Below are 23,844 nucleotides of genomic sequence, written 5' to 3' on the forward strand. Positions count from 1 at the left end.
CATAGTTGTGAGGATCTGATAAGTTCAGCCTCATCATCATCAGTGAGGGTCAGGGGCTAGTGTTGGGGATTCTGGATCAAACTCACCACTCCAACTCACCCCAGAGGACACAGTTACACTGTTCAACACACCAGAGGAACCCCATCAGAGAACACAGTTCCACTGCTCCACACACCAGAGGAACCCCATCACTCCAGAGAACACAGTTCCACTGTTCCACACACCAGAGGAACTCCATCACTCCAGAGAACACAGTTCCACAGCCCAGTGTCCTCACTGATGTATAACCGTGTTTGAGCCATTGAACAGACGTGTTGTTTGTGTGAGTGCTTTATCGGCAGTTGGTTTGTTTCCTGTCAGAACAGAGGCACTTCCTGTCTAGTGAGGAGCCTCAGTCTGAAACTTGCTGCAAAAACCACTTCCTCTCACTGCGGGACAAACACACACCATTTTTGGGTCATTTACACACTCATCTTTCTCTGAGAACCCACTGTTCCCAGGTTTAACACAGGTCCAGGATCAGACACAGGGGTTCACCAGTGTTTTCACAGCAGCCTTTTTCTCTTCAAACAGCAACACACAGCTCCCAGTTTATTATTATTATTTATTTTCCATTTTTGACTGTATTTCACTAGAAGTTTCTTTCACTAGTATTTCACAGAACAGCACACTTCACCCGAAAAATTAAACCCCTCGGTCTCTTAATAACATTAGGCTTCACAGAGGGGGTCTCAGTGCCATGTTTAAAGCAGGTTCAGTGCAGACTCTCTAGACCTCGTCATCGCTGTCACAACTTCACATTTATCTCTTTTTGGTCAAATTAGCTTTTTCTAAAGCCCGCTGATTGGGTTAGTGTACACTCACCACTCTGCTATATGCAGTGATACCGCAGTGGAATGATCTCTCTTTAAGGGTTTTTATTAAAAATCTGAATCTGTTTGTTATTCTGGGGTTGCACTAGTGACAAGTGAATTAGGCAGAGAACAGCGCCCTTTTGTGGAGCACTGCAGTTCCTGCTCTTCTTATGAGACATATTCACTCTCCAATAAAAACACACAGAACTGATTCCACACTTTATTTCAGGTGCAGGTGCTTTCACAAAGGATTAGATAAAAGTGAACAACATTTCTAAAGTAACCCTTGAGTAAATACACTTCAGTGACACATCGCTAAACATCAGAAAACATTAAAGGAAACAAAGAGCTTCATAAGAGACGCTTTAAAGTCTAAATTATCTTCTAAAAACAGATTAAAACATTAATAAGAGCTTTTATTTGAAATAAATCCAACGTGTGGAGAATAAACTTTTTATTTATTTATGGGTTCTCTGCAGCTCTTACAGTAAAACGCAGGGATGTTTGGGTAAAATACTCAGCTGTGCAGATTAAATGTGATCATAAAGTGCTCTTACATTACATTGTTTAATTCCTGAATTGTGTGAGTAGCTCTTTCAAGACAAAAAAGTTTTAAAAACGTGAAAGTAAAAAGCTAAAGAATGGAAATAAAGAAGAAGAAAAGACTCTGATCCAACAGCAGAGACTTCAACCTGTTACAGACCTTCACTCTCAGAATGAAACAGTTCTAGACTCACATTGAGAACATCAGAGATCCACTTAATTATCTATAATTTCTTTACTTCAATCGTGAAATGTTTAAATGCAGAACGAAATAGAGTGTCGGAGCTGCAGCGTGAGGGCAGAGGACAGTCCTGAGGTTCTGAGGTTCTGAGTGAGAGGGGTGTGGTCAGAAAAGTGGAACATGGTTCAGTTTTCTGAAGGAGATGGAGGGACTCGCTGATGAACTGGAGGAGCAGAACTTTGCTCCCCTGCTCTGGACATTTCATTCTGAGAGTGAGTTTAATAAACAGAGTTTTCATTTAAAGAGAAATCTGAGGGGTGTGTGTGTGTGTTTATTCTGGTTTAGTTCCATTGTAGTCCCCCTGTGCATCTGTGTCATCCTCATCTGCAGTGTCCATCGTCCTTCGCCCTCGTCTCGTGGTACTGCTGAAAGAGGGCTCATTACCACGCCTACAATCAACAGACAATAACGACAAACAAACAAACAACAACAACAACAACAGACAAACAATGACAAGAGAAAACGTTAACAACAAACTGGAAATAACTCCATGGTTAAAGGGCCCATATCCAACATGTTACTTATTGTTTATTTTTGAACAAGTGCCAGTTTTTACGTTCAAAACTGTCCATCAGCAGAGACCAGACATGTCCATATAAGGAGTTGTGGGTGTGGCTGGGAGGGGCTAAGTTGTTATATGTGGAGTGGGAGGGGCTAAACAGTTTTAAGCTGAATGTTAGGGCCTAAGCTGTTGTAGGCTGAATGGGAGGGGCTAAGCTGTCATAGGCTGTGTGGAAGGGGCTAAGTCGTGATTAAATTTAAATATGCTGTTTGACAGATCAGTTTGCTCTGGATCAGTGAGTGTTGACACACTGCATAAACCTGATTTCTTTTTTTTACAGTTTCTGTGATATGGGCCCTTTAATATAAGATGGGGGTGTGGTTATACACATTTTGGGGGCGGAGTTTAAAGATGATCTTGTGTCCCCAATGTAGCTTTTTGGTGGTTTAGTAAAGAACTTAAAGAACATGAAAAGAAGCTAGAACTGAAACAGTGACTGAGTCAAACAAAACCCTGCAGAAAATTATGGGGGGGTTACACCACTCTGGCCCACACATGACATTGGACAAGGGGTCCTTAATCCAGGCAGACACTGCAATTTTAGCCTGTTTTTAACCCTGATTTGGTCACACCAGGCTGGACTTCAGGATCGGTCTGAACTGCAGTTCGATTGGCTGATGTTTGACATATGAGAGGGGAAGCGATGCCTGTTTGCCTCGGAGGGGGCAGCGGGACCACGATGGATTTCGGACATGTCTGAAATGTTGCAGCCATGAGTTGGATCTGAATACTGTCGTGATACAGTGTGAGCGTATAAATCTCAGGCTTTGTCCAAACATGAGGAATGATTCGAATGTGCAGTGTGAGTTATCACCAAACAACATTGTATTTCATTGTCTGCAACCACTTATCCATTTCAGGGTTGTGGTGTGTCCGGAGCCAATCACACTGTGTATGGCTGGATTTAGGACATAGTTGGACTCTCAGTACAAAGGGCTGTCTATAAACTCATGGACAGACTGCAGGGCACACTGCAGGGGTTTTGTTTGAGGAACACAGTGAAAGATGTTGTGGCTTTTTTTCTATCTCAGACACAAAAAGCTTAATCTGTGGTCATTACCATCTGGTCATTGCAAACAGAAAGACCACATCTGGCCATTTCAGACAGAAAGACCACATCTGACCATATCAGACAGAAAGACCACATCTGGCCATATCAGACTGAAAGACCACATCTGGCCATATCAGACTGAAAGACCACATCTGGCCATATCAGACTGAAAGACCACATCTACATGTGTCCAAACAGAAAGGAGCCACAGATCAGTTCTTCATCTCATTTCACTCAGGAACACGCCGCGAAATGAGCCGGTTCAGCGACAACGAACCTCGCATAAAACAGGGAGAGAAATATGGTCATAACTCTACAGTAACTCTCATAACTCTACAGTAACTCTATCATAACTTTTAAGTAATTTTATCATAACCCTACCATAAATATAATATCTTTACAGTAACTCTACCATAAATCTAAAGTAATTTTATCATAACTGTACAGTAACTCTAGTGCAACACTACAGTAACTCTATTGTAATCTTTTAGCTGAAGTCAGTAATTAAAGTACTCACTAATTTTCAGATCCTAAAATGTACTTCCTCTGTAATGACAGTTATGGTAATAAATAATAGTAATAAATACATTAAATCTAACGCAGTGATAATGCAGTAATATTTTGATTAAACCATATTTCACTCAGAATAGAAATGAAGGCAGAGTGTTTTGTAGCTGAAGAAATGAAAGAGAACTAATTCCACTGATACCTGAGAGTTCACTGTGGAGGTTCAGGGTTTCCTCTGTAATACACACACACAGTGTTTTCGTACACCTTCACACACTACTGTAACCCTCAGTTTAACACTAATAATTCAACTTAAGTCTAATTAACTCTAATGAATAAACTTCTATTAATGAGCTCATTAATGAACTCTTACAGAAACTGAATCATGAATCAGTGTCTAATGAAAACAAACATCACAAACAGGTTTGACATAAAACAGCAGTAAAACAATGATCAGAGTAAATCTGCAGTGTGTGCACCTGTGTCAACAGGGTCCAGTGAATGAGTGTGTAATGTGAACTAAAGTTTAATTTACTAAAAACAATGTGACTCTACCTTTTTTACATAGGAAACAAAAACCTGCTTTTCTGCACAGATGAAGAATTTACAACGGCTCTTGGTCCTTTCTGTAGCATGCTAGCAAACTGTTGTTAAATCACATCAAACAAAAGGCTTCACAGTTCATTAGCCATTCGCTAGTTAGCATTCTTCACTTTGGTTTGCTTTAGCTCTGACCATTTATCCAATGTATCATGGGAATATATGTGTAGCAGTGTTGGACTGGCTGTGTCTCATTATTCACAGCTGTAAAAACACTGAGCTAATTTTTCTGGCTTTATTAAGTTATAGTTAAGTTATAAAAACCAGAGCGTACCTTGCCTTGAACACTGACAATAAAAGCGTACCCTTCATATCAGAAAAGGGCGAACACAAAGATTGTTAGCATTAGTGATAGCTTCAGCTCTGAGCCATACCTGAGTTTGCTCTTGAGGGAATTGACCTCACGTGACATGGCGTCATTGGCCTCTGTCGCTTCGTCCAGTTCCCGTTGAAGCTTTCTCCGAGCAGCTGTAATCCGCTGTGACTCCTCCTCACTCTCCTCCAGCTGCCGCTTCAGCTGCTTCACGCGAGCGTTACCTTTATCAGCCTGTACACACGTGCGCACACACACACCAGTTAATTTAATAAGCAACAGTACAAAGTGCTTCATTTCTAATAATCACTTTACCCTGACAAAGATTCAGCTTTGTGCAGTGAGACCAATCCACCACAATTTAAAGCTAAAGGTCTTTCCCAGTCACAGACTCCAGAGTTAGTTTAGCCACTGCCTTATGCAGCCAGTGCAAAGTGTAGATACTGTGGCACTACAGTGGAGAGGAGCACTATGGCCCCAGTATGGTTAAACTAAAGCACACAAACACACAGACAGCCTGACCTGGTCTTTGTACTGCTCGGCTTGTTTCCTCTCCTCCTCCACTTGCATCATCAGATCCTTCAGTTTCTTGTCCTTCTGACGCAGGGCTTTAGCTGAGGCCTGTTTTTCCCTGAAGCAACAAAACAAACACACTCTTTCTACCAAAAATATTGTATGTTCAAGACAGTAGATTTCACCCAGATCTATTATCTTTTAATTTAGTCTAATTTTTGGAATGATCATTTGGTATAATCTTTAATTATAAACTCTCACCTGTTCTCCTGGTCCAGCTGCTCCTCCAGCTGAGCCACTTTAGCTTCAAGGGCTGAGATGGAGGACTTAAACTTGGACTTGACCTGGTTCTCCATCTCCTGCAGTTTGGCCTTCAAGTCTTTGTTCTGTCTCTCCATCTGTTGGCGAGCACTTTCATTCTTCTGAGAGGTTGCACGCTCTGTCTGCAACTCATTTGTTAATTGGTCAACCTGCAGAAATATAGGGAGCAGTAAAAGAGAGTTGGAGATCGGGAGAAAAAAGATCAGAAAATGTTGTGGTTCATCAAAAAAAAGAATGGTTTAAACTCAAATAAGTAATAAGACAAATACGAAATGACTCAGATCTTATTACTAGATTATCAGATTAACATTTTATCAGATCAGATGATTAACGATAGAGACCTGCTGAGCGCTCTTCCTCAGTCGTTCATTCAGCAGCTCCATGTTGCCCTGTTCTTCCTCCAGTTCTTCCTCCAGCTGAGAGATCTTCGCTTCCAGACGTCGTTTCTCCTCACTCAGGGCTGACCTGCAGCAGGACATGGATTTCATCAGCAAACCATCTGAACTTCCTGACTGATCCATATCATTTATAGATCAGTTTTACATCAGAATCCAAAAAGAAATCTCTGCACATTGTAATCTGTATCTGCTCATTTCAAAATAGCTACTGCAATTAGAAATATGAAGTGGTAATGACTCTCACTTTCCAGACGTGTTGCTCGCTAACTCATCGGCTAGTTCATCTCTCTCTGCCTCGGCCTGTTTCTTTCCTCTCTCCGCTGCAGCCAAGTCCTAAAAACCCACTCAGTATATTAATATAGTTTTAATGTAAGCACAGTCGACTGGTGATTACACTCTAACACAACATAAGGTTTAGCTCCACCTCCTGCAGCTGCATAAGCTCGGCTTCCAGGCTCTTGGCCTTCTTCTCGTTTTCCTTTGCAGAAGACAGAACATCCTCTCGTGCTGTTCGTGCCTCATCCAGTTCTCTCTGGAAGTCCTTCATCTGGGCCTGTGAGGTCAAAATCAGCACTGTGACTGGGTTAATGATGATTTAAACATGGAAACTACAACCATCTGAATATAAATACAAAAGGAACAAGTCTGTATTGAAATCTGAGCTAGTGACCTGTATTTTTCGGAGCTGTTTGATGGCCTCGTCTCTGCTCTTATTGGCTGAGTCAATCTGTCCTTCTAGGTCCTTCATGTCTCCCTCCATCTTTTTCTTTGAGGCTGCCATTGCTGCCCTCTGTTTACGCTCATCCTCCAGCTCTGTCTCCAGCTCTCGAACCTGCAGCAGTTTGGTTATTTTTTGGAACATGACCCTATTTGTTGGTTCTGTAGTTGAGCAGGATGTTTGGTGATCCTAATAAACCTCTGGGACTGATTTTATTTACCTATATATAACTGGTATTTTCTAAAGTATATGTTTATGGATGAGCAGCTATGGTTTAGTGTAACTGACCTGCTTAATAAGCTGTTTCCTCTTCTCCTCACCCTGCTCGTCTCGTCCCTGCAGGTCTCTCTCGAACTGAGCTTTCAGAGCCTGCAGATTCACCTCAAGTCTGAGTTTCGCATCCTCTGCTGCCTGCAGTTCATCCTCAAGCTCCTCCAGCTGAGTCTTCATCTCCTCCACTTGAGCCTCCAGACCTCGCTTTGATTTTTCCAGCTCATGAACCTGGGCATGGGAAAAATACAAATACATAAAAACATTAAATATATCATCCTGTATGTGCTGGAATGTAAAGCTGCAGCACAAATTCAGCTGAATAGATGTAGGCTAATGCAGTTAGGAATGTTGCTCCAGGCACTATTGGTGTAGTATGTTTGCTCCAGCTGAGAATCAAATACCGATTCCACACTGTTCTGTGAAAGGCTGTTGTGTTCCACAACAACAACAACCAAGCACTGAAATAATGGCTGACTAATATTATTAGTTAAATAATATATATAATATTTTCTGAAGTTTCTTATCCATCCATCCATCCATTATCTGTAACCGCTTATCTAATTTAGGGTTGCGGGGGGTCCAGAGCCTACCTGGAATCATCGGGCGCAAGGCGGGAATACACCCTGGAGGGGACACCAGTCCTTCACAGGGCAACACAGACACACACACATTCACTCACACACTCAACACCTACGGACACTTTCGAGTCGCCAATCCACCTGCAACGTGTGTTTTGGACTGTGGGAGGAAACCGGAGCACCCGGAGGAAACCCACGCGGACACGGAGAGAACACACCAACTCCTCACAGACAGTCACCCGGAGCAGGAATCGAACCCACAACCTCCAGGCCCCTGGAGCTGTGTGACTGCGACACTACCTGCTGCGCCACCGTGCCTGAAGTTTCTTAATATCTTCAAAATCTTTGCAGTGTAATTTATTATTTATCTGTTATTTGTGCTGCTCTGGTCTGAGTCTAATATCGATTCTGCATTCTCACTGGGACGTCCTGTGATGCTCTGGTCTGAGTCTAATATCGATTCTGCGTTCTCACTGAGATGTCCTGTGCTGCTCTGGTCTAAGTCTTGTATTGATTTTGCATTCTCAATGGGACATCCTGTGCTGCTCTGGTTCAAGTCTCATATCGATTCCGCTTTCTCACTGGGATGTCCTGTGCTGCTCTGAACTGTCTCGTATCGATTCTGTGTTCTCACTGGGACGTCCTGTGCTGCTCTGGTCTGAGTCTCATATCAATTCTGTGTTCTCACTGGGATGTCCTGTGCTGCTCTGAACTGTCTTGTATCGATTCTGTGTTCTCACTGGGACATCCTGTGCTGCTCTGGTCTGAGTCTCATATTGATTCTGTGTTCTCACTGGGATGTCCTGTGCTGCTCTGGTCTGAGTCTCATATTGATTCTGCGTTCTCACTAGGACGTCTTGTGCTGCTCTTGTTTGAGTCTAATATCGATTATGCGTTTTCACTGGGACGTCCTGTGCTGCTCTGAACTGTCTTGTATCGATTCTGTGTTCTCACTGGAACATCCTGTGCTGCTCTGGTCTGAGTCTCATATCAATTCTGTGTTCTCACTGGGACGTCCTGTGCTGCTCTGGCCTGAGTCTTGTATCGATTCTGTGTTCTCATTGGGATGTTCTGTGCTGCTCTGGTCTGAGTCTGAATCTAATATCAATTCCGCAATCTGCATTTTGTGTTACATTACAGTGGCTGATGGTGTAATTATGAATTATGATGCAGTGATGCAGTAGTGAGTGAATGAAAGAAGGCATGTGTGAATGAGTGTGTCTGTGTGTATGTATGTATTGTGTGGTGTACATTTTTGCCAACGTCATCTTTGGAACTGATGAGGTCCTCCATCTCAGCCTTCAGGGCTTTATTGGCTCGTTCCAGTTCGTCTCGACCATCCTGAGCCTCCTCCAGAGCTCGAGCCAATGAGAGAGCCTTCGTCTCCTTCTCACGGGCTTCAGCCTCTGCTCTGTCCCTCTCCTCGGCAAACTTACTGGATATACTCTTCTCCTCAGCCAGCATCTACACACACACACACACACACAAACATCTGGATCATTTAAAGCCTATAAGGAGCTTTAACTCTCTTTGCCAGTCATACCCTGGATTTTAAACGTAAACACATAGAGGATGTTTAACCATAAGCCAGATGTTTTTAATTTGTTTTCACTGTTTGTTTAACTTCATTTTAAATATTGCATTACAATAATAATTAGCTACTAACAAACTAAAGGTAACTTCTTTCTAAAGATGATCATATCATAAAGTGATATCACTTTAAATTACTATAAAATCTCAGCTGACTTAGAACATCTGACCTGGTCAAATTTTTTCTGTTTTTTCTCCAGGTTGGACACTAGTTGTCTCTGGTTGTCCAGGTCCATGAGGAGGTCCTCCAGCTCCTGCTGCAGGCGGTTCTTTGTTTTCTCCAGTTTATCAAACGCTGCAGATTTCTCCTCCAACTGAGTGTTAGAGGCTTCTAGATCACGCTGCAGTCGCTTCTTACCCTCCTCCAGCAGCTCCACATTCCCCTGCACCTCCTCCAGCTTCTTCTTAAAGTCTGACAACTTTTCAGTCACACAAATCAATAATCAATAATCAGTAATCAATAATATCAACTTCCATCAAACACACTCTGCACCTGTGTGTTTAGAGTGTGAGATTCATTTAGCAGCACCTTTATTGTTATGTACCTGTACTTCTAAACATCTGCACTTGTGTTTGAGGGTTCTAGATAATAACACCTATATGTGAATGTGGAGTTCTAGATAGTAACACCTGTATGTTGAGGGTTGAGACGTGTCTCTCAACGTTCCTCTTGGCCTCCGTCTCCTCCTCCAGTTGCTCCTGAAGACTGTTTCTCTCGTCCTCCATTTGTCTCAGTTTAGTGGAGAACTGCAGCTTCTGCCTGGTCTCTTCGGCCAGCAGCTCCTGAACAGAGGCAGGATAAAGGTCAACAGACGACCAAAGGGGTAACACTGCCTCGTTCTTACCCCTTTTTGCCCCAGTTCCCCCACCTGTGTGTCCTGGACCTGTGAGGTCAGACTGGCTACGTCTTTACTGAGTTTAATGTTCTTCCCCTCTGCTTCGTTCAGGAGATTAGTGACACTCTCCAACTCCACCTACAGGACAAATATATAACAAACTGTTAACAACATGACTGATAATTTACAGATCTTACACTGTCTTATTGAAAAGATGCATGAGCAATTAATTAGCTCACAGTCTCCTCATGATGAAAACATCATAATATCGTGTGATGTAATGAACCTAACAAACTTCCTGCAGACGGAGCACCGTGACTGGTGATTGGTCAGTGACTCACTGTGATTTTGTTAACTTTGTCTCCAAGCTCCGCCCTCTGTTTCTCGCTGTCATTGTAGCGTCCCTGAAGCTCCGTCAGCTGCCCCTCCACTTTTTTCCTCTTGTGCTCCAGTTCCTGTTTTGCTTGTGTCAGTGAGCGGATCTCAACCGTCAACTCTGATGTGTCCTTCTCCAGACCCTGCTTTGCCTTCTCCAGGTTAGACTTCACCTACAAGCATACAGCAAACAGCACAGGGTGTCACATTGATGTCAGTTTCAGGTTATGACAAACACTTTCCACGAGTGTCTTTTGTAGAAAACTGCCTCCAGACTTTGTGCAGGAGGGAAAAACCCTACATTCCGCTTTTGTTTACTTGAGGTGTATGCAGCTCAGTGTTTTTTTAAAATGAAAGTTAGTAATTGTATATATTAGAACTCGATAAATGTATTTTGTGAATGTGGACATTAAGATGTTTACCCTCTTAGCCTGTTCCAGCTGCTCTGTGAGTTCCTCCACTGCCTGAGTGTGCTTTTGTCTCATTTCTTGAATCTGAGCTTCGTGAGTTCGACTTTCCTCCTCCATTGCTTTCTTCAGCAGTGTCACCTCCTGCTCTCGCTTCGCCCTGTAGCGCAAAAACCTCCAATTACAACCATTGAACAAGAAAAACACAACTGCACTGCTGTCCTTGGACTTACCAATTAATGCTCCATAGAGTGGGTCGCTTGCATGGAGAAGCTTTATTTAATGTTAATATAGAAAATCCAACCACTAGGTAGGTAGTTCAGTGTATAAGCAGTTTCATAATGTGAAGAAGAATCACTGAAAAAATGACTGATGCTGATTTAACAACTGCACACAGTACAAGACTGATGTAAATGGGGAAGTATGAGCTGTTCTAGCTGTAGTAGTCATTATGGACAAGTGGTGCAAGTACACTCATGAACGATGGCTTAAAGAAGAGTAAATGAGTAACCTGAGTTCCTGTTGAGTAGCCGTAGTGTCCAGCGTGTCCTCTAACTCGGACTTGAGCGCCTCTAGCTCCTCTCCAAGATCTCTTTTGATTTTTTCGGCCTTATTCCGAGCAGCTCGCTCTGAGTCCAGATCTTCCTGAAGATCTGAGATCACTCCCTCCAGCTCTCGGATCTTCTTCAGAGCATTGTTCTTCTGAGCCATTTCATCCTCCAATCTGCAAGATAGTGCACAATATTGTAAAAACACTTAAAAAACCCTCAGAAATATCAAACCCATCACTCTCCTGAGCCTTCTCCTCCTCCAGGCAGAGAGAGAAAGAGAAACATTTTTATAACACCCTTAGAACACTCAGTAAAATTTATAACCCTACACATAATTCATCTCTAGGGAGCGCTGCGATAATCACAGGAGCAGTAAATAAGTTTTGTGATGTAAATTCTATTACTCTGTGATTGGCCAGAGGCTCAGACATGTTATATAAGTGAGAGTGTGTGTGTGTGTGAATACCGTGCGAGAGCAGCTTGTAATTCCTCCTCTTTTTTTGCGAGCTGAGCTTTAAGTTCTGCAATTTGAGCCTGAAGGTCAGCGATCTGTTCCTGAAGGTCATTTGACTCTGCCTCCAGCTTCCGCTTCGCTTTGTCCAGCTCTTGACGAGTTTTCTCTTCCTTCTTCAAACGCACTGAGTCAAACACACAGAAATATTATTAATATGTATTCATTTTAAACATATTAAACTGACTTCAAGTGCAGCCACAAAACCAGCAGGAAATGCTCAGACTTTATAATCCGTGAATAATAATGAGGATGTGGTATTATTATTATTATTATTATTATTATTATTATTGTTGTGGTATTATGGGATGTGGATGAAGCTCACCCTCAAGCTCCGAGATCATAGACTCATGTTTGTTCTTGAGTTTTGTTAGATTTTTTGATTTTTCCTCCTCTTCAGCCAAATTAGCACTGAAATCAGCCACTCGCTCTTCTAGAAGCTTCCTCTCCTACACACATGCACACATACCCACACACACACACACACATTTACTATTTCAATATTGAGGAAAACCATATTCCTGTTCCATGGTTTTACATTTCCACTTGTTGTGAACCCTTTTCTGTTTGGGTTTATAGAAGGTTTTATCTGGGAATGTTTTATCTAAAATCTGAAATGTCACCTTCAGTAGTTTGTTATTCTGATCCTCCATCACTAAGATATCATCTTCCAGTTTTTTTATTTTTCCTTCACACGTCACTTTCTCTAGCTGCAGCTTCTGCCGAGCATCCTCCTCCTCTTCCAGATGTTCCTCCAGTTCCTGAGGTACAGCAGACACACAAAAGCACATTTCAGGTGTTCTGACAGTGTTTTTCTTGTATGAATATGTGTGTTTGAGTGTTTGTTTGAGGGAATGTGTGTTGTACTTGTATCTGCTGCTGCATCTTCTTTTTTTCCACCAGCAGGGCGGCACCACGGTCCTCCTCCTCCTCAAGCCGTGCCTCCATCTCATGAAGAATCTCCTCAAGTTCCTGTTTCTTTGAAGCCAGTCGAGCTCTCATCTCCTCAGCCTCAGCGTACAACTCTGTCTCAGCCTGGAGCTGCTCCTGCAGAGCATTACGCTCCTCTAACAGCTACAAACAGAGACCCTAATTAACCCTTTACCCTCTACATGCATGCACCTGGCAATTCACTCCTCAGTAGTTTTAATTTGTTCTAATGTTCATCTCCTCCCTCCACACACCACATTAATTACAGTAACACACACAGGGCAGTATTGGCTCTTTACAGGATCATTACTGTGTCACCTGTGTTTGTTTTAGTGTGATGTCCTTTAGCTCTGTCTCAAATTTCTGGGCAGATTCTTTAGCTTTATTAAGCTCATCTTCCTTCAGGCTTAACTCCTCCTCTTGGCGGGTCACCTGCAGCAGAGGCTTCACCTGCAACAGGTGAACAGACAAACAAACAAACATTTACAAACCATTTCTGGAAAAGTCTGCCATTTGGTAAACTGCAGTAAAAAAGGAATCTGTGATCTGTTAATTCTTTTAAAGCTTTTAATGAGGAACATTTTAAATAAGAGCAAAAGGGTTTATAAAATATTCCAGCTCCACTATAAACAAGAAAATATAACACACTGTAATTAATACAGACACGTGCTCTGAAGGACTAAAAAAAAACAGGCATTGAACACGGTCCACTGCCGCATCAGGAAATGCAACCTGACACACTATTACACAGAAGAACAGCATCTAGCAACTCCACACAGAAACACTGCTGAGCTAGGGTCTTATTTGGTCTCCAAAAGTCAGTGGGCAGTGTGGTGTGGTCCAGTTGGAGTTATTTCATAGTTATGTCAGCAGGACAATGTCAGGCCTCATTTTGCACTCACTACAACAGAGGCTCCATACCAACAGAGAGAGAGAGAGAGAGAGAGAGAGAGAGAGAGTGCTCATTTGTTTTACTGCATTTTACAAAATTTTCCAACAACCCTAACCCTAACTTCCAACAACTTCCAATGAATCTGAAATTTCAGGAAAACCCCCCTCAGAGACGCACCAAGTCACAAAACAAGAATCTTTCTCTGGGAGGAACCAAGACTCAAAGGGAAACAGGTGTGTGAGTAAATCAGGAGCTGCACTGAGAGAACCCTATTCTTTATAATGCTGACCTTTGTGAAGAGTCTCCACCACTGCCAGTTCCTGAGTTTCAGATACGCAGCACAGTTCCTCTGGATCACCCTCATCGCTGTCAGCTGCTGCTGGCGTTTAGCGAAGGCCCTGTGGTGGAGAGCCGTGTTCTCTGTCAGAAACTGAGTAAACAAGCGTATTATAAACCTGTTAATAAAAAATGAGAATGGTTCTCACTTCCTGGCAAGGAACCCTCTGGCTTGGGCCTGGAAGGCGATGATGATGACAGTTATCTTCAGATCCCGCTCCTCCTCCAGCTGAGCCAGAACTCCGGTCCGGAAAAATATCTTACTCTGTCCGATCCGGTACAGGTTTGGGTCCAGATCCAGGTGCTTAATCTGAAGAAGGAGATTCAGGTAAAACACTGAGACCCAACTGGGAAAAATGAACCTGTTATTTACACAATAATCTGCACTGAAACTAGTACATTCCGTTCTGCAGTTAGCATTACAGTCAGTGATATGAGTCAGTACTATATTCAGTCCTGTCCTCTGCTGTAAAACAGTGGATGTTTTACCATTAAGATACAGGCTTGTTTTCCATCCATGAATCCTTTCGGAATTGCGTTTGCCGCCAGGATCTCGTACCTGAATTTAATCACAATATAATCACAGTCAAGTCACACTGTAGAAAATGTATATTTTTTTAAAATGAAATGTGTCACTTTCAAACCTGTTACGTATAACTATATAGACATAAAATCACAGATATCTCTGCTCTGTTTACTAGATTTTAGCTAGATCCTGCTTTGTTGTTGTTGGTATTTACTGTAGTATTTTACTGACCTCTGTCTGAACTCCTGGAAGACAATTCTGTTGGGGAAGCCCTGTCTGCAGATCCTGATCCCCTCCAGAACACCGTTACACCTCAGCTGCTCCAGAACCAGGTTTGCATCCAACTTACCGGCCTACACACACGCACACACACACACACACACATTATATATATTACATATGTATATATGGGGTTAGATGGTGTGTAAAAGCTGGGGCGTTTGGGGTTAAAACCTGAATGGGTGTATAATTGATTTAAGTTTGGAGGTGAATTGTTTATGAAGTTCTGTAATGTGTGCAACCAGCAATCACCCTCTTTTCATGGTTGGGGATGATGCAGCGCACAAAGTTGGGTTGAGTGTTGTGGAGAGTTGTCATGAGTTTGGCCAGAGATTCTTTATAGAGCTGCCCCACGGTTCGAAACATTCCCTTCTTTGTCTTTGATGAGCTGGGCATTGAGCTGTCTGACATCTTAGCAATCGTCTCCAGACCAACCACTCGGTCCACTGAGGAGTACACACCAGGAACAACATCAGAAATATTTAAACACTGTCTCAAACAAACACACACACACACACACACACACACACACACACACATTTAATTAAGACAAAGAAGAAAGGAAAATTTTGGAATATTAATGGAGTTACTGACCGTCCTTCCAGAGATCCTGGATGAAGGGGTTGGAGGAGTTATTAAGGAGAGATGTAACATTGTCGTTCAGAGGATCCATGTTCTTCGTGAGCCATGCTACAGCATTATAATCCACCTACAGCAAACACATCACGACAGCAGGGGTCATGAACTGGAGGCTGGTGTTCTGGTCAACACAGAAAACTGACCACAGAACTGACCTGTTTGACAAGGCAAACCAGACCAGAACAGACCTCTCGGGTCCTAACTTATATTCAGCAGTGCTCAGTTTCTCTGTTCAGGCTCAACACATTAAAGAGGACATTGATTTATGATTATTTATAAACATTTTTTTCTGTCTCACACATTTTTCCAGCTGGACTTTTCCCAGTTTTGGAGGGATTCACATTTTTATTTAAAAGGTTTGTTCTGAGAATAAAACTCACCTTTCCAGCATAATGAAGTACAGAGAATTCAGTCTTGTCCTTCAGCTGCTTGGGTTTAGCATATTTGATGTGATTAACGTGAGTGTTGTTGAGTTTCTCTACAAAAGAGACATCTGTGGCTTTAGGGAACCAGCACTCTTCATCTAATAGAGCCAGGATACCGGGGGGGTTATTCTGGAAAAAAAAAAAAATAAAACCATTAAACTGGCAGACACAGTCAAAATCACAAACAAGACTGAAGAGGTTCCACCTTAAACTCACACAGATGAACAATGTAAATGACAAACAAGGTTCAAATGGATCAACATTCAGCAGAAACAAAAAACTTCAATAAAGTTCAATAAAGATGTTTTGGTGATGACTGACTGTAATAATAATAAAATAAAAATAATAATAAGAAGAATAAAAATAATAATTACTGGTCTCTCAATCAGCTCAATGCAGGGCTGAAGGTCGAGGCCAAAGTCAATAAAATTCCACTCGATTCCCTCGCGCTGATACTCCTCCTGCTCCAGGATGAACATGGTGTGGTTAAACAGCTGCTGCAGCTTCTCATTGGTGTAGTTTATACACAGCTGTTCAAACGAATTATCCTGCAGAGAATATAAATAGATACTGGTTATTTATCTGCTTATCTTTACTCAGATCTTACCTCACAGCTTCAGCACAACTTTACAAACCTCAAAGATCTCAAAACCAGCGATGTCCAAGATGCCTAGGAAGGAGGCGCCCTGGCGTTTTGTCTTGTCCAGTGCCTTGTTGACACGACCCAGGATCCAGCGGAACAGTCGCTCATATGTGGCTTTTGCCAGAGCTTCAACAGCAAAGTCAGCCTCAAACACACAAGCACAACAACTCTATCTCAATCACAAATAAAAGAAATTGGCACCTAAAGGCACACTGTGACCATCATTCAGGGCTGAAACCCCTGCCACAGAGAAGGAAACCAGGCTTTTACAGGGTTTTCACAGTGATCTTAACCTAAAATTGACCAGGGATTTTAGTTAATATGCACAATTAATATAAAAGATATAAAAGATATAAAAGATCTTTGAAAGCTACATCAATCTAATGTTTTATACCTGTTCTTTGGTCTGGGCCTTCTGTACAACTTCACGCCCCACTTTGATGCGAGGGGTAAGAATAGCCCTGGTGAAATCAGTCACATTGATTCCTGAGAGATGACAAACTTTCTGGGCAGCTGGGAGCGACAAAAGAGGAGTTATTTTTTCACTAAAGACTGACAGAAAATCTGTCAAAATCTGACAAAAAAGTTTTGACAAAGAAATGTTCTTGCAGGAGCCTCACCGGTGTTGTCCGGCATTGTGGCCTGCTCTTGGTTCCGTTCCTTCTTGAACTCGATATTCCCCAATTGCAAAACAGTGGACACCACTTTGAGTATGCCTGAAATGGAAAAGAACACAGGAAACCTATCTTTATTTATTTTCTGAATAATAAACTCACACACTACCATCACAAGGCTTTAAGGTTCTTAAATAAAAAAAGTTCAGGTTTTCAAACAATACCTACTCAGTGTAGGGCCAAAACACAATAAATAAATCATACAAGTCTGTACCTATTCTCTCCTCATCATTGAAACCCATAATGTTCATAGCCTCCAAGGTTTCGTTATACATCTCGTCATCCTGGTTCCCTGGGATCTGCACATGGCCTTCCATGAGGAAGCGGTATTTGTTGAAGTTTTCCAGCAGGAGCTCCTCTGGTGAATGAACAGATAATAATAATAATAATAATAATAATAATAAAAACAACAGTCAATACATATAACACAGAACAACATACAAAACAGAGCAAATAAAGAATACAAAACATTAACAAACAGTAGAGAAAAGCATGAATAGATTAAGTTTGAGGAGTATTAAAAGCAAGGGAGAAAAGCTATTTTTTGAGGTTTGATTTGAATATAGAGAGAGGTAGACAATATTAAACCAGAGGGGGAAGAGAGTTCCAGAGTTGCGGGGCAGATCTAGAGAATGCACAATAGCAATTGTGAACAATAATGTACTTAATAATACTATTTCTTTTATTCATTGATGTTCCTGCACTTACCACGTAGCTTGTCTTTTGCACCTGCCACCAAGTAGTAAAATATATGGAAGGTTCTTTCTGTTTTTGCTTGTCTTATACAGCGAGACTTCTCCAGAAGGTCTGGGGGGGTCCAGCATTAAGGAATTGTGAATTTTAAAAGGGGTAAACATTAGGATGAAGTGAGGCTTAGGCTTTAATGAGGACTGGGGAATGGACAAAGACTGGAGACAGGAAATGTCACGGACTGAGTTATGTTGTGTTCAAATTAGAAATTGGGATACGGCAGGAATTGGATATTGATTTAGTTACGGTCTGGAGATTGTTTTTGGATAAAAATTGACAATATGTTTGAGTAAGTCTTAGGAATAGAGATGGCATAGGGGCTGGTAAATGAGAGTAATTGGCATGTGGTTAAAAAGTGAAACTGGGATGGGGTAGGGTTTGAGGAATGGGAATTGGTCAATTTTGGTATTGCATTATGACTGGGGAGTAGGATTAAAGAACATTGGTACAGAGAGCTGGTGTAAGTGGAAGCTATGTAATTGTGTATTATGTCTAAAATTTAAATGTGTGAAGGATTAAAGTTTGGGGATAGGTACGGAGTCAGGATTAAGGATTGTGTGGTTAAGAGTAGGGGGCATTTGGGGTGTTTTAAAAGTTTGAAGACAGGACTATGAGTAAAGGCTGGGATAGAATATCTATTGAAAATTGTCAGAATTGGGCACTGAACATAGACATGAAATGTAATGGGTTTCACAACAGAAAACATAAATCTGCTAATGAAAGAGCAGGCAAAACTGATTTTATTAGGTAAAGATACAGGTTTCAATGTTGGCTCCAACGATGTAACCTGTTACATCAAAGTTAATTCGGATAAATTTACCCTGTGGAGAAAATACACCACTTATTATTTAAATGCCCAGTTATTATTCTGTATTTCTACAGCTCACACAGAAAGTAGGCAAAACGTGTAAGACTAGGACTCACAAATCTGGATGAGTTGTCATTTTTGATAGTCTTGGCATTACCAAAAGCCTCCAGAATGGGGTTTGCCTGTAGAAGCTGCTTCTCTAGTTCTCCCTAGAGGTTAGACCACACAAACTTGAGTTAGACAAAATGAGAATAATTCATCTTCTAAGGATACCATGGTTTTAGGAAAAAAAAAAATAGGTGAACAAAAGATGACAAGGGAAAATGACATGCTGGAGATATGTACAGACAAATATAAGAAACAGAATACATTCATAAAGCAAAAACATTTTAAAAGTCAAATTATTTTAACACATTTCAGATAAATTTAAGATGGTTACATTGTAAATCTTTTTTTAAACTTTGTTTTATAAAATCTTATTCAGATCCCAGCGCAGGTCTTTTTTTGCTGTTTGAGGAAAGAATCTGTGAAATATCTCTAATATTTATGGTGTTATTTCAGAATCAGTGAATTAACAGGGTGGGGGATGAGGTACACTCTGTTCAGCTCAGGTCGAGTGTAAACTTAACTGAACTGTAAACTCTGTCTAAAACTGTTTAATTGGACACTCATCACTGAATTTCTGTGAATCTCTAAAGATGACATTTTCAGTTAGTAGGATCTTTGCTGGCAGGCAGAGATGATAATCCCAGATTTACATCACAGGTCAAAGGTGGGAACTAGACACACTTCAAAATGCAATTAGGTGATCTTTTCTGACACATGACCTGAACAAAAGTCAAACACCAAATATTCAGAAAAACTGAACTTGAAGACATCAAAGTGCAAAAGAGGCTTGTATTCATCTACAAACCCAAGATGAATTTTTTTGTAAACTGTAGTATAAACAGAAATATGTACTCAGTTAATGGTCCTGAGACTTCATTTTATGAAAAAAAACAAGCAAACAGAGATATTTCCAAAGTTGTTTCTGAACTGGACTGTATTGTGTAAATATAAACACATTTTGAATCTGAAGCGGTGAAATAAGAGCAAAGAATTAATAAAATATTCTAGTTGCACAGTTTTTAAGCACTCCACTATAAACATGAGAATATAAATGGGATAAAAGAGCAGGGGAAAAATGGAAGTGGTCACCACTTTGGATTTGGATCTGAATTTCGTGAGAGAATCCAACAGTGGAAAATGAACACATAATGTGAGATCTCATAGAGTTTAGGTCTCTCACTGTCTACCATCCATAACATTGCTGAAGATTCAGAAATTTTCCAGCCCTCAGATGGGTCTGCAGGATAATCTGTCACCCAATATTTAAAAAGCATGCAGTCCATGTTTCATCTTGCTTTCAGAAAATGATTCATTTTCTGTGTCAAAGTTGCAAGGGACCGTACGGATTGTTATCTGTGAAATGTGCAGAAGCCACATGTGCTTATGAAATATGGGAGCATCTGAACTCTCGTATTGAGCAAGAACTTGACTGACAAACTCCACTCAAAAACCTGCAGCGCTGAGTCTCCTTAGTTCCCAAATGCTCCCACAGTGTCAGTAAAGGAATGTGGGTTGGAGCTCAGCACCAAACTCATCTCCATCAACACTTTTCTGGGGCGAGCCGCAGGCATCAGATTCTAACTGTGTTTATATTTACAGAGTACGGTCCGGTTCAGAGACAACTTTGGAAATATGTTCTTTGGGCTTTTTACATTTTAAATTAAATTAAATAAAGTTTCAGTAGAGTTAACCAACACAAAGCCCTAATTAAACTGCATTTATGTCATGAATGACAACTTTTGTCATTATTTGTGATGAATATTCAGGTAGGTTTTGTTCCTTGAATGTAGTCAAAGAATTGTTACATGCCCTGTTTGGGGAATAAATTATATTTGATTTATTTGACAAAAAAAATATAGAGCAGAGAAAGAAAATAAAGTATGTACCAGACATAGGTGAGCGCTGGGAAGAAAAACAGATCCGTGGAAGCTTTAGAGGATTAGAGAGAGAGAAAGAGAGAGAGAGAGAGCAGAAATATAGAGGGAGGAAGGGGAGTGAGAGAGAAAGAGTGAGTGAGGGGTGATAGAGGGAGCAGAAGGAGGGAGAGAATATGATATAAATGACAGATGACAGAGACAGATTTCCTCGCACTGCTGGAGGAATGAGAAAAGAGAGGTCATAAAAACATTTATAAAACAGTCTGAGCTTGGGAGGTTAGACATTTGTCTGAGTTCATGGGACAGATACTCGTTTGAGTTCAGGGGGACAGAAGGACAGAGACTCATCTGAGTGCAGGGGGACAGAGAGACAGATACTCGTCTGAGTTCAGGGGGACAGACGGACAGAGACTTGTCTGAGTTCAGGGTGACAGGGACCCGTCTGAGTTCAGGGGGACAATGATTTGCCTGAGTTCAGGGGGACCGAGGGACAGAGACTCACCTGAATTCAGGGGGACAGGGACTTGCCTGAGTTCAGAGGGACAGGGACTTCTCTGAGTTCAGGGGGACATAGACTCGTCTGAGTTCAAGGGGAAAGAGGGACAGAGACTCGTCTGAGTTCAGGGGGACAGGGTCTTATCTCAGTTCAGGGGGACAGAGACTCACCTGAGTTCAGGGGGACAGGGACTTTTCAGAGTTTAAAGGGACAGGAACTTACCTGAGTTCAGGGGGACAGAGACTCACCTGAGTTCAGGGGGACAGGGACTTTTCAGAGTTTAAAGGGACAGGAACTTACCTGAGTTCAGGGGGACAGAGAGTCACCTGAGTTCAGGGGGACAGAGACTCACCTGAGTTCAGGGGGACATAGACTCGCCAGAGTTCAGGGGGACAGAGACTTGGCAGAGTTCAGGGGGACAGAGACTCGCCAGAGTTCAGGGGGACAGAGACTCACCAGAGTTCAGAGGGAAAGGGACTCATCAGATTTCAGGTGGACAGTGAGTCGCCTGAGTTCAGAGGAACAGGGACTCATCAGAGTTCAGGGGGACAGAGAGACAGAGACTTGTCTGAGTTCAGGGGGACAGAGGGACAGAGACTTGCCTGAGTTCAGGGGGACACAGACTCGACAGAGTTCAGGGGGACAGAGACTCACCAGAGTTCAGGGGGACAGAGACTCATCAGAGTTCAGGGGGACAGAGAGACAGAGACTTGTCTGAGTTCAGGGGGACAGAGAGACAGAGACTTGTCTGAGTTCAGGGGGACAGAAGGACAGTGACTCGCCTGAGTTCAGGGGGACAGTGACTCGCCTGAGTTCAGGGGGACACAGACTTGCCAGAGTTCAGGGGGACACAGACTCACCAGAGTTCAGGGGGACAGGGAATCGTCAGAGTTCAGGTGGACAGGGACTCATCTGAGTTCAGGGGGACAGGGACTCACCTGAGTTCAGGGGGACAGAGACTCATCTGAGTTCAGGTGGACAGGGACTTACCTGAGTTCAGGGGGACAGAGACTCACCTGAGTTCAGGGGGACAGAGACTCACCTGAGTTCAGGGGGACAGGGACTCATCAGAGTTCAGGGGGACAGAGACTCATCTGAGTTCAGGGGGACAGTGACTCATCAGAGTTCAGGGGGACAGGGACTCATCAGAGTTCAGGGGGACAGGGACTCATCAGAGTTCAGGGGGACAGGGACTCACCTGAGTTCAGGGGGACAGGGACTCACCTGAGTTCAGGGGGACAGGGACTCACCTGAGTTCAGGTGGACAGGGACTTACCTGAGTTCAGGGGGACAGAGACTCACCTGAGTTCAGGGGGACAGAGACTCACCTGAGTTCAGGGGGACAGGGACTCATCAGAGTTCAGGGGGACAGAGACTCATCTGAGTTCAGGGGGACAGTGACTCATCAGAGTTCAGGGGGACAGGGACTCATCAGAGTTCAGGGGGACAGGGACTCATCAGAGTTCAGGGGGACAGGGACTCACCTGAGTTCAGGGGGACAGGGACTCATCTGAGTTCAGGTGGACAGGGACTTACCTGAGTTCAGGGGGACAGAGACTCACCTGAGTTCAGGGGGACAGGGACTCATCAGAGTTCAGGGGGACAGAGACTCATCTGAGTTCAGGGGGACAGAGACTCACCTGAGTTCAGGGGGACAGAGACTTATCTGAGTTCAGGGGGACAGGGACTCACCTGAGTTCAGGGGGACAGAGACTCATCTGAGTTCAGGGGGACAGAGACTCGCCTGAGTTCAGGGGGACAGAGGGACAGGGACTCATCTGAGTTCAAGGGGACAGTGACTTGCCTGAGTTCAGGGGGACAGTGACTTGCCTGAGTTCAGGGGGACAGTGACTCACCTGATTTCAGGGGGACAGTGACTCGACTGAGTTCAGGGGGACAGTGACTCGACTGAGTTCAGGGGGACAGTGACTCGCCTGAACTCAGGGGGACAGAGACTCACCTGAGTTCAGGGGGACAGAGAGACAGAGACTTGTCTGAGTTCAGGGGGACAGAAGGACAGGGACTCGTCTGAGTTCAGGGGGACAGTGACTCACCTGAGTTCAGGGGGACAGAGGGAAAGAGACTCACCTGAGTGCAGGGGTACAGAGGGAAAGAGACTCACCTGAGTGCAGGGGGACAGAGGGGCAGAGACTTGCCTGAGTTTAGGGGGACAGGGACTCACCTGAGTTCAGGGGGACAGAGGGACAGGGACTCGCCTGAGTTCAGGGGGACAGAGGGACAGAGACTCGTCTGAGTTCAGGGGGACAGAAGGACAGGGGCTCGTCTGAGTTCAGGGGGACAGAGACTCGTCTGAGTTCAGGGGGACAGAGATTCCTCTGAGTTCAAGGGGACAGAGATTTGTCTGAGTTCAGGGGGACAGAGGGACAGAGACACACCTGAGTTCAGGGGGACAGAGGGACAGAGACTTGCCTGAGTTTAGGGGGACAGGGACTCACCTGAGTTCAGGGGAAAGAGGGACAGAGACTCGTCTGAGTTCAGGGGGACAGAGGGACAGAGACTCGACAGAGATTTACAAATATCAAACGTCTCAGGATTTTATTTCTCAGACAGAAACCCCGTAGCACTCAGTAAAAGTCATTGGTTGTCTGAGGGAATGCTCTTTAAATTATTTTATTTCATGGTTAGTGTAGGCTCATCTGTTTAAACGAGGCACAGAAAAACCATGGGGCTGTTCATGCATTTACTATTGTTCAGTATA

The 23,844-nt window shown here is 43.0% G+C and overlaps 1 protein-coding gene across 3 annotated transcripts in view; it reads right to left on the reverse strand.

The window, feature by feature from the left end:
• Positions 1-1,067: 1,067 nt before the first annotated feature.
• Positions 1,068-23,844, reverse strand: part of myh11a (myosin, heavy chain 11a, smooth muscle) — a 35,415-nt gene continuing 12,638 nt past the window's right edge. For 2 of the 3 annotated variants that reach the window (XM_066665670.1, XM_066665669.1), the window contains 36 exons: positions 18,761-18,853; positions 18,594-18,657; positions 17,795-17,893; positions 17,301-17,444; positions 17,033-17,128; positions 16,807-16,925; positions 16,405-16,557; positions 16,144-16,317; positions 15,725-15,898; positions 15,300-15,414; positions 14,958-15,151; positions 14,658-14,779; positions 14,390-14,459; positions 14,050-14,210; positions 13,854-13,962; positions 12,991-13,122; positions 12,610-12,816; positions 12,366-12,503; positions 12,068-12,191; positions 11,698-11,869; positions 11,192-11,404; positions 10,696-10,840; positions 10,240-10,446; positions 9,932-10,036; positions 9,693-9,845; positions 9,233-9,481; positions 8,724-8,936; positions 6,910-7,122; positions 6,574-6,735; positions 6,328-6,456; positions 6,148-6,236; positions 5,847-5,970; positions 5,446-5,654; positions 5,194-5,302; positions 4,733-4,905; positions 1,068-2,027 (listed from right to left, as the gene is read on the reverse strand). In XM_066665670.1, the coding sequence (XP_066521767.1) occupies positions 1,910-2,027; positions 4,733-4,905; positions 5,194-5,302; positions 5,446-5,654; positions 5,847-5,970; positions 6,148-6,236; positions 6,328-6,456; positions 6,574-6,735; positions 6,910-7,122; positions 8,724-8,936; positions 9,233-9,481; positions 9,693-9,845; positions 9,932-10,036; positions 10,240-10,446; positions 10,696-10,840; positions 11,192-11,404; positions 11,698-11,869; positions 12,068-12,191; positions 12,366-12,503; positions 12,610-12,816; positions 12,991-13,122; positions 13,854-13,962; positions 14,050-14,210; positions 14,390-14,459; positions 14,658-14,779; positions 14,958-15,151; positions 15,300-15,414; positions 15,725-15,898; positions 16,144-16,317; positions 16,405-16,557; positions 16,807-16,925; positions 17,033-17,128; positions 17,301-17,444; positions 17,795-17,893; positions 18,594-18,657; positions 18,761-18,853 (5,271 nt within the window). In that variant the 3' untranslated portion in view covers positions 1,068-1,909. Of the gene's footprint in view, positions 2,028-3,960; positions 3,994-4,732; positions 4,906-5,193; positions 5,303-5,445; positions 5,655-5,846; positions 5,971-6,147; positions 6,237-6,327; positions 6,457-6,573; positions 6,736-6,909; positions 7,123-8,723; positions 8,937-9,232; positions 9,482-9,692; positions 9,846-9,931; positions 10,037-10,239; positions 10,447-10,695; positions 10,841-11,191; positions 11,405-11,697; positions 11,870-12,067; positions 12,192-12,365; positions 12,504-12,609; positions 12,817-12,990; positions 13,123-13,853; positions 13,963-14,049; positions 14,211-14,389; positions 14,460-14,657; positions 14,780-14,957; positions 15,152-15,299; positions 15,415-15,724; positions 15,899-16,143; positions 16,318-16,404; positions 16,558-16,806; positions 16,926-17,032; positions 17,129-17,300; positions 17,445-17,794; positions 17,894-18,593; positions 18,658-18,760; positions 18,854-23,844 lie in introns of all 3 variants that reach the window. The other variant, XM_066665671.1, reaches the window with a different exon arrangement.

Source organism: Hoplias malabaricus, chromosome 3 (genome assembly GCF_029633855.1).
Source record: "Hoplias malabaricus isolate fHopMal1 chromosome 3, fHopMal1.hap1, whole genome shotgun sequence".
Lineage (NCBI taxonomy): Eukaryota > Metazoa > Chordata > Actinopteri > Characiformes > Erythrinidae > Hoplias > Hoplias malabaricus.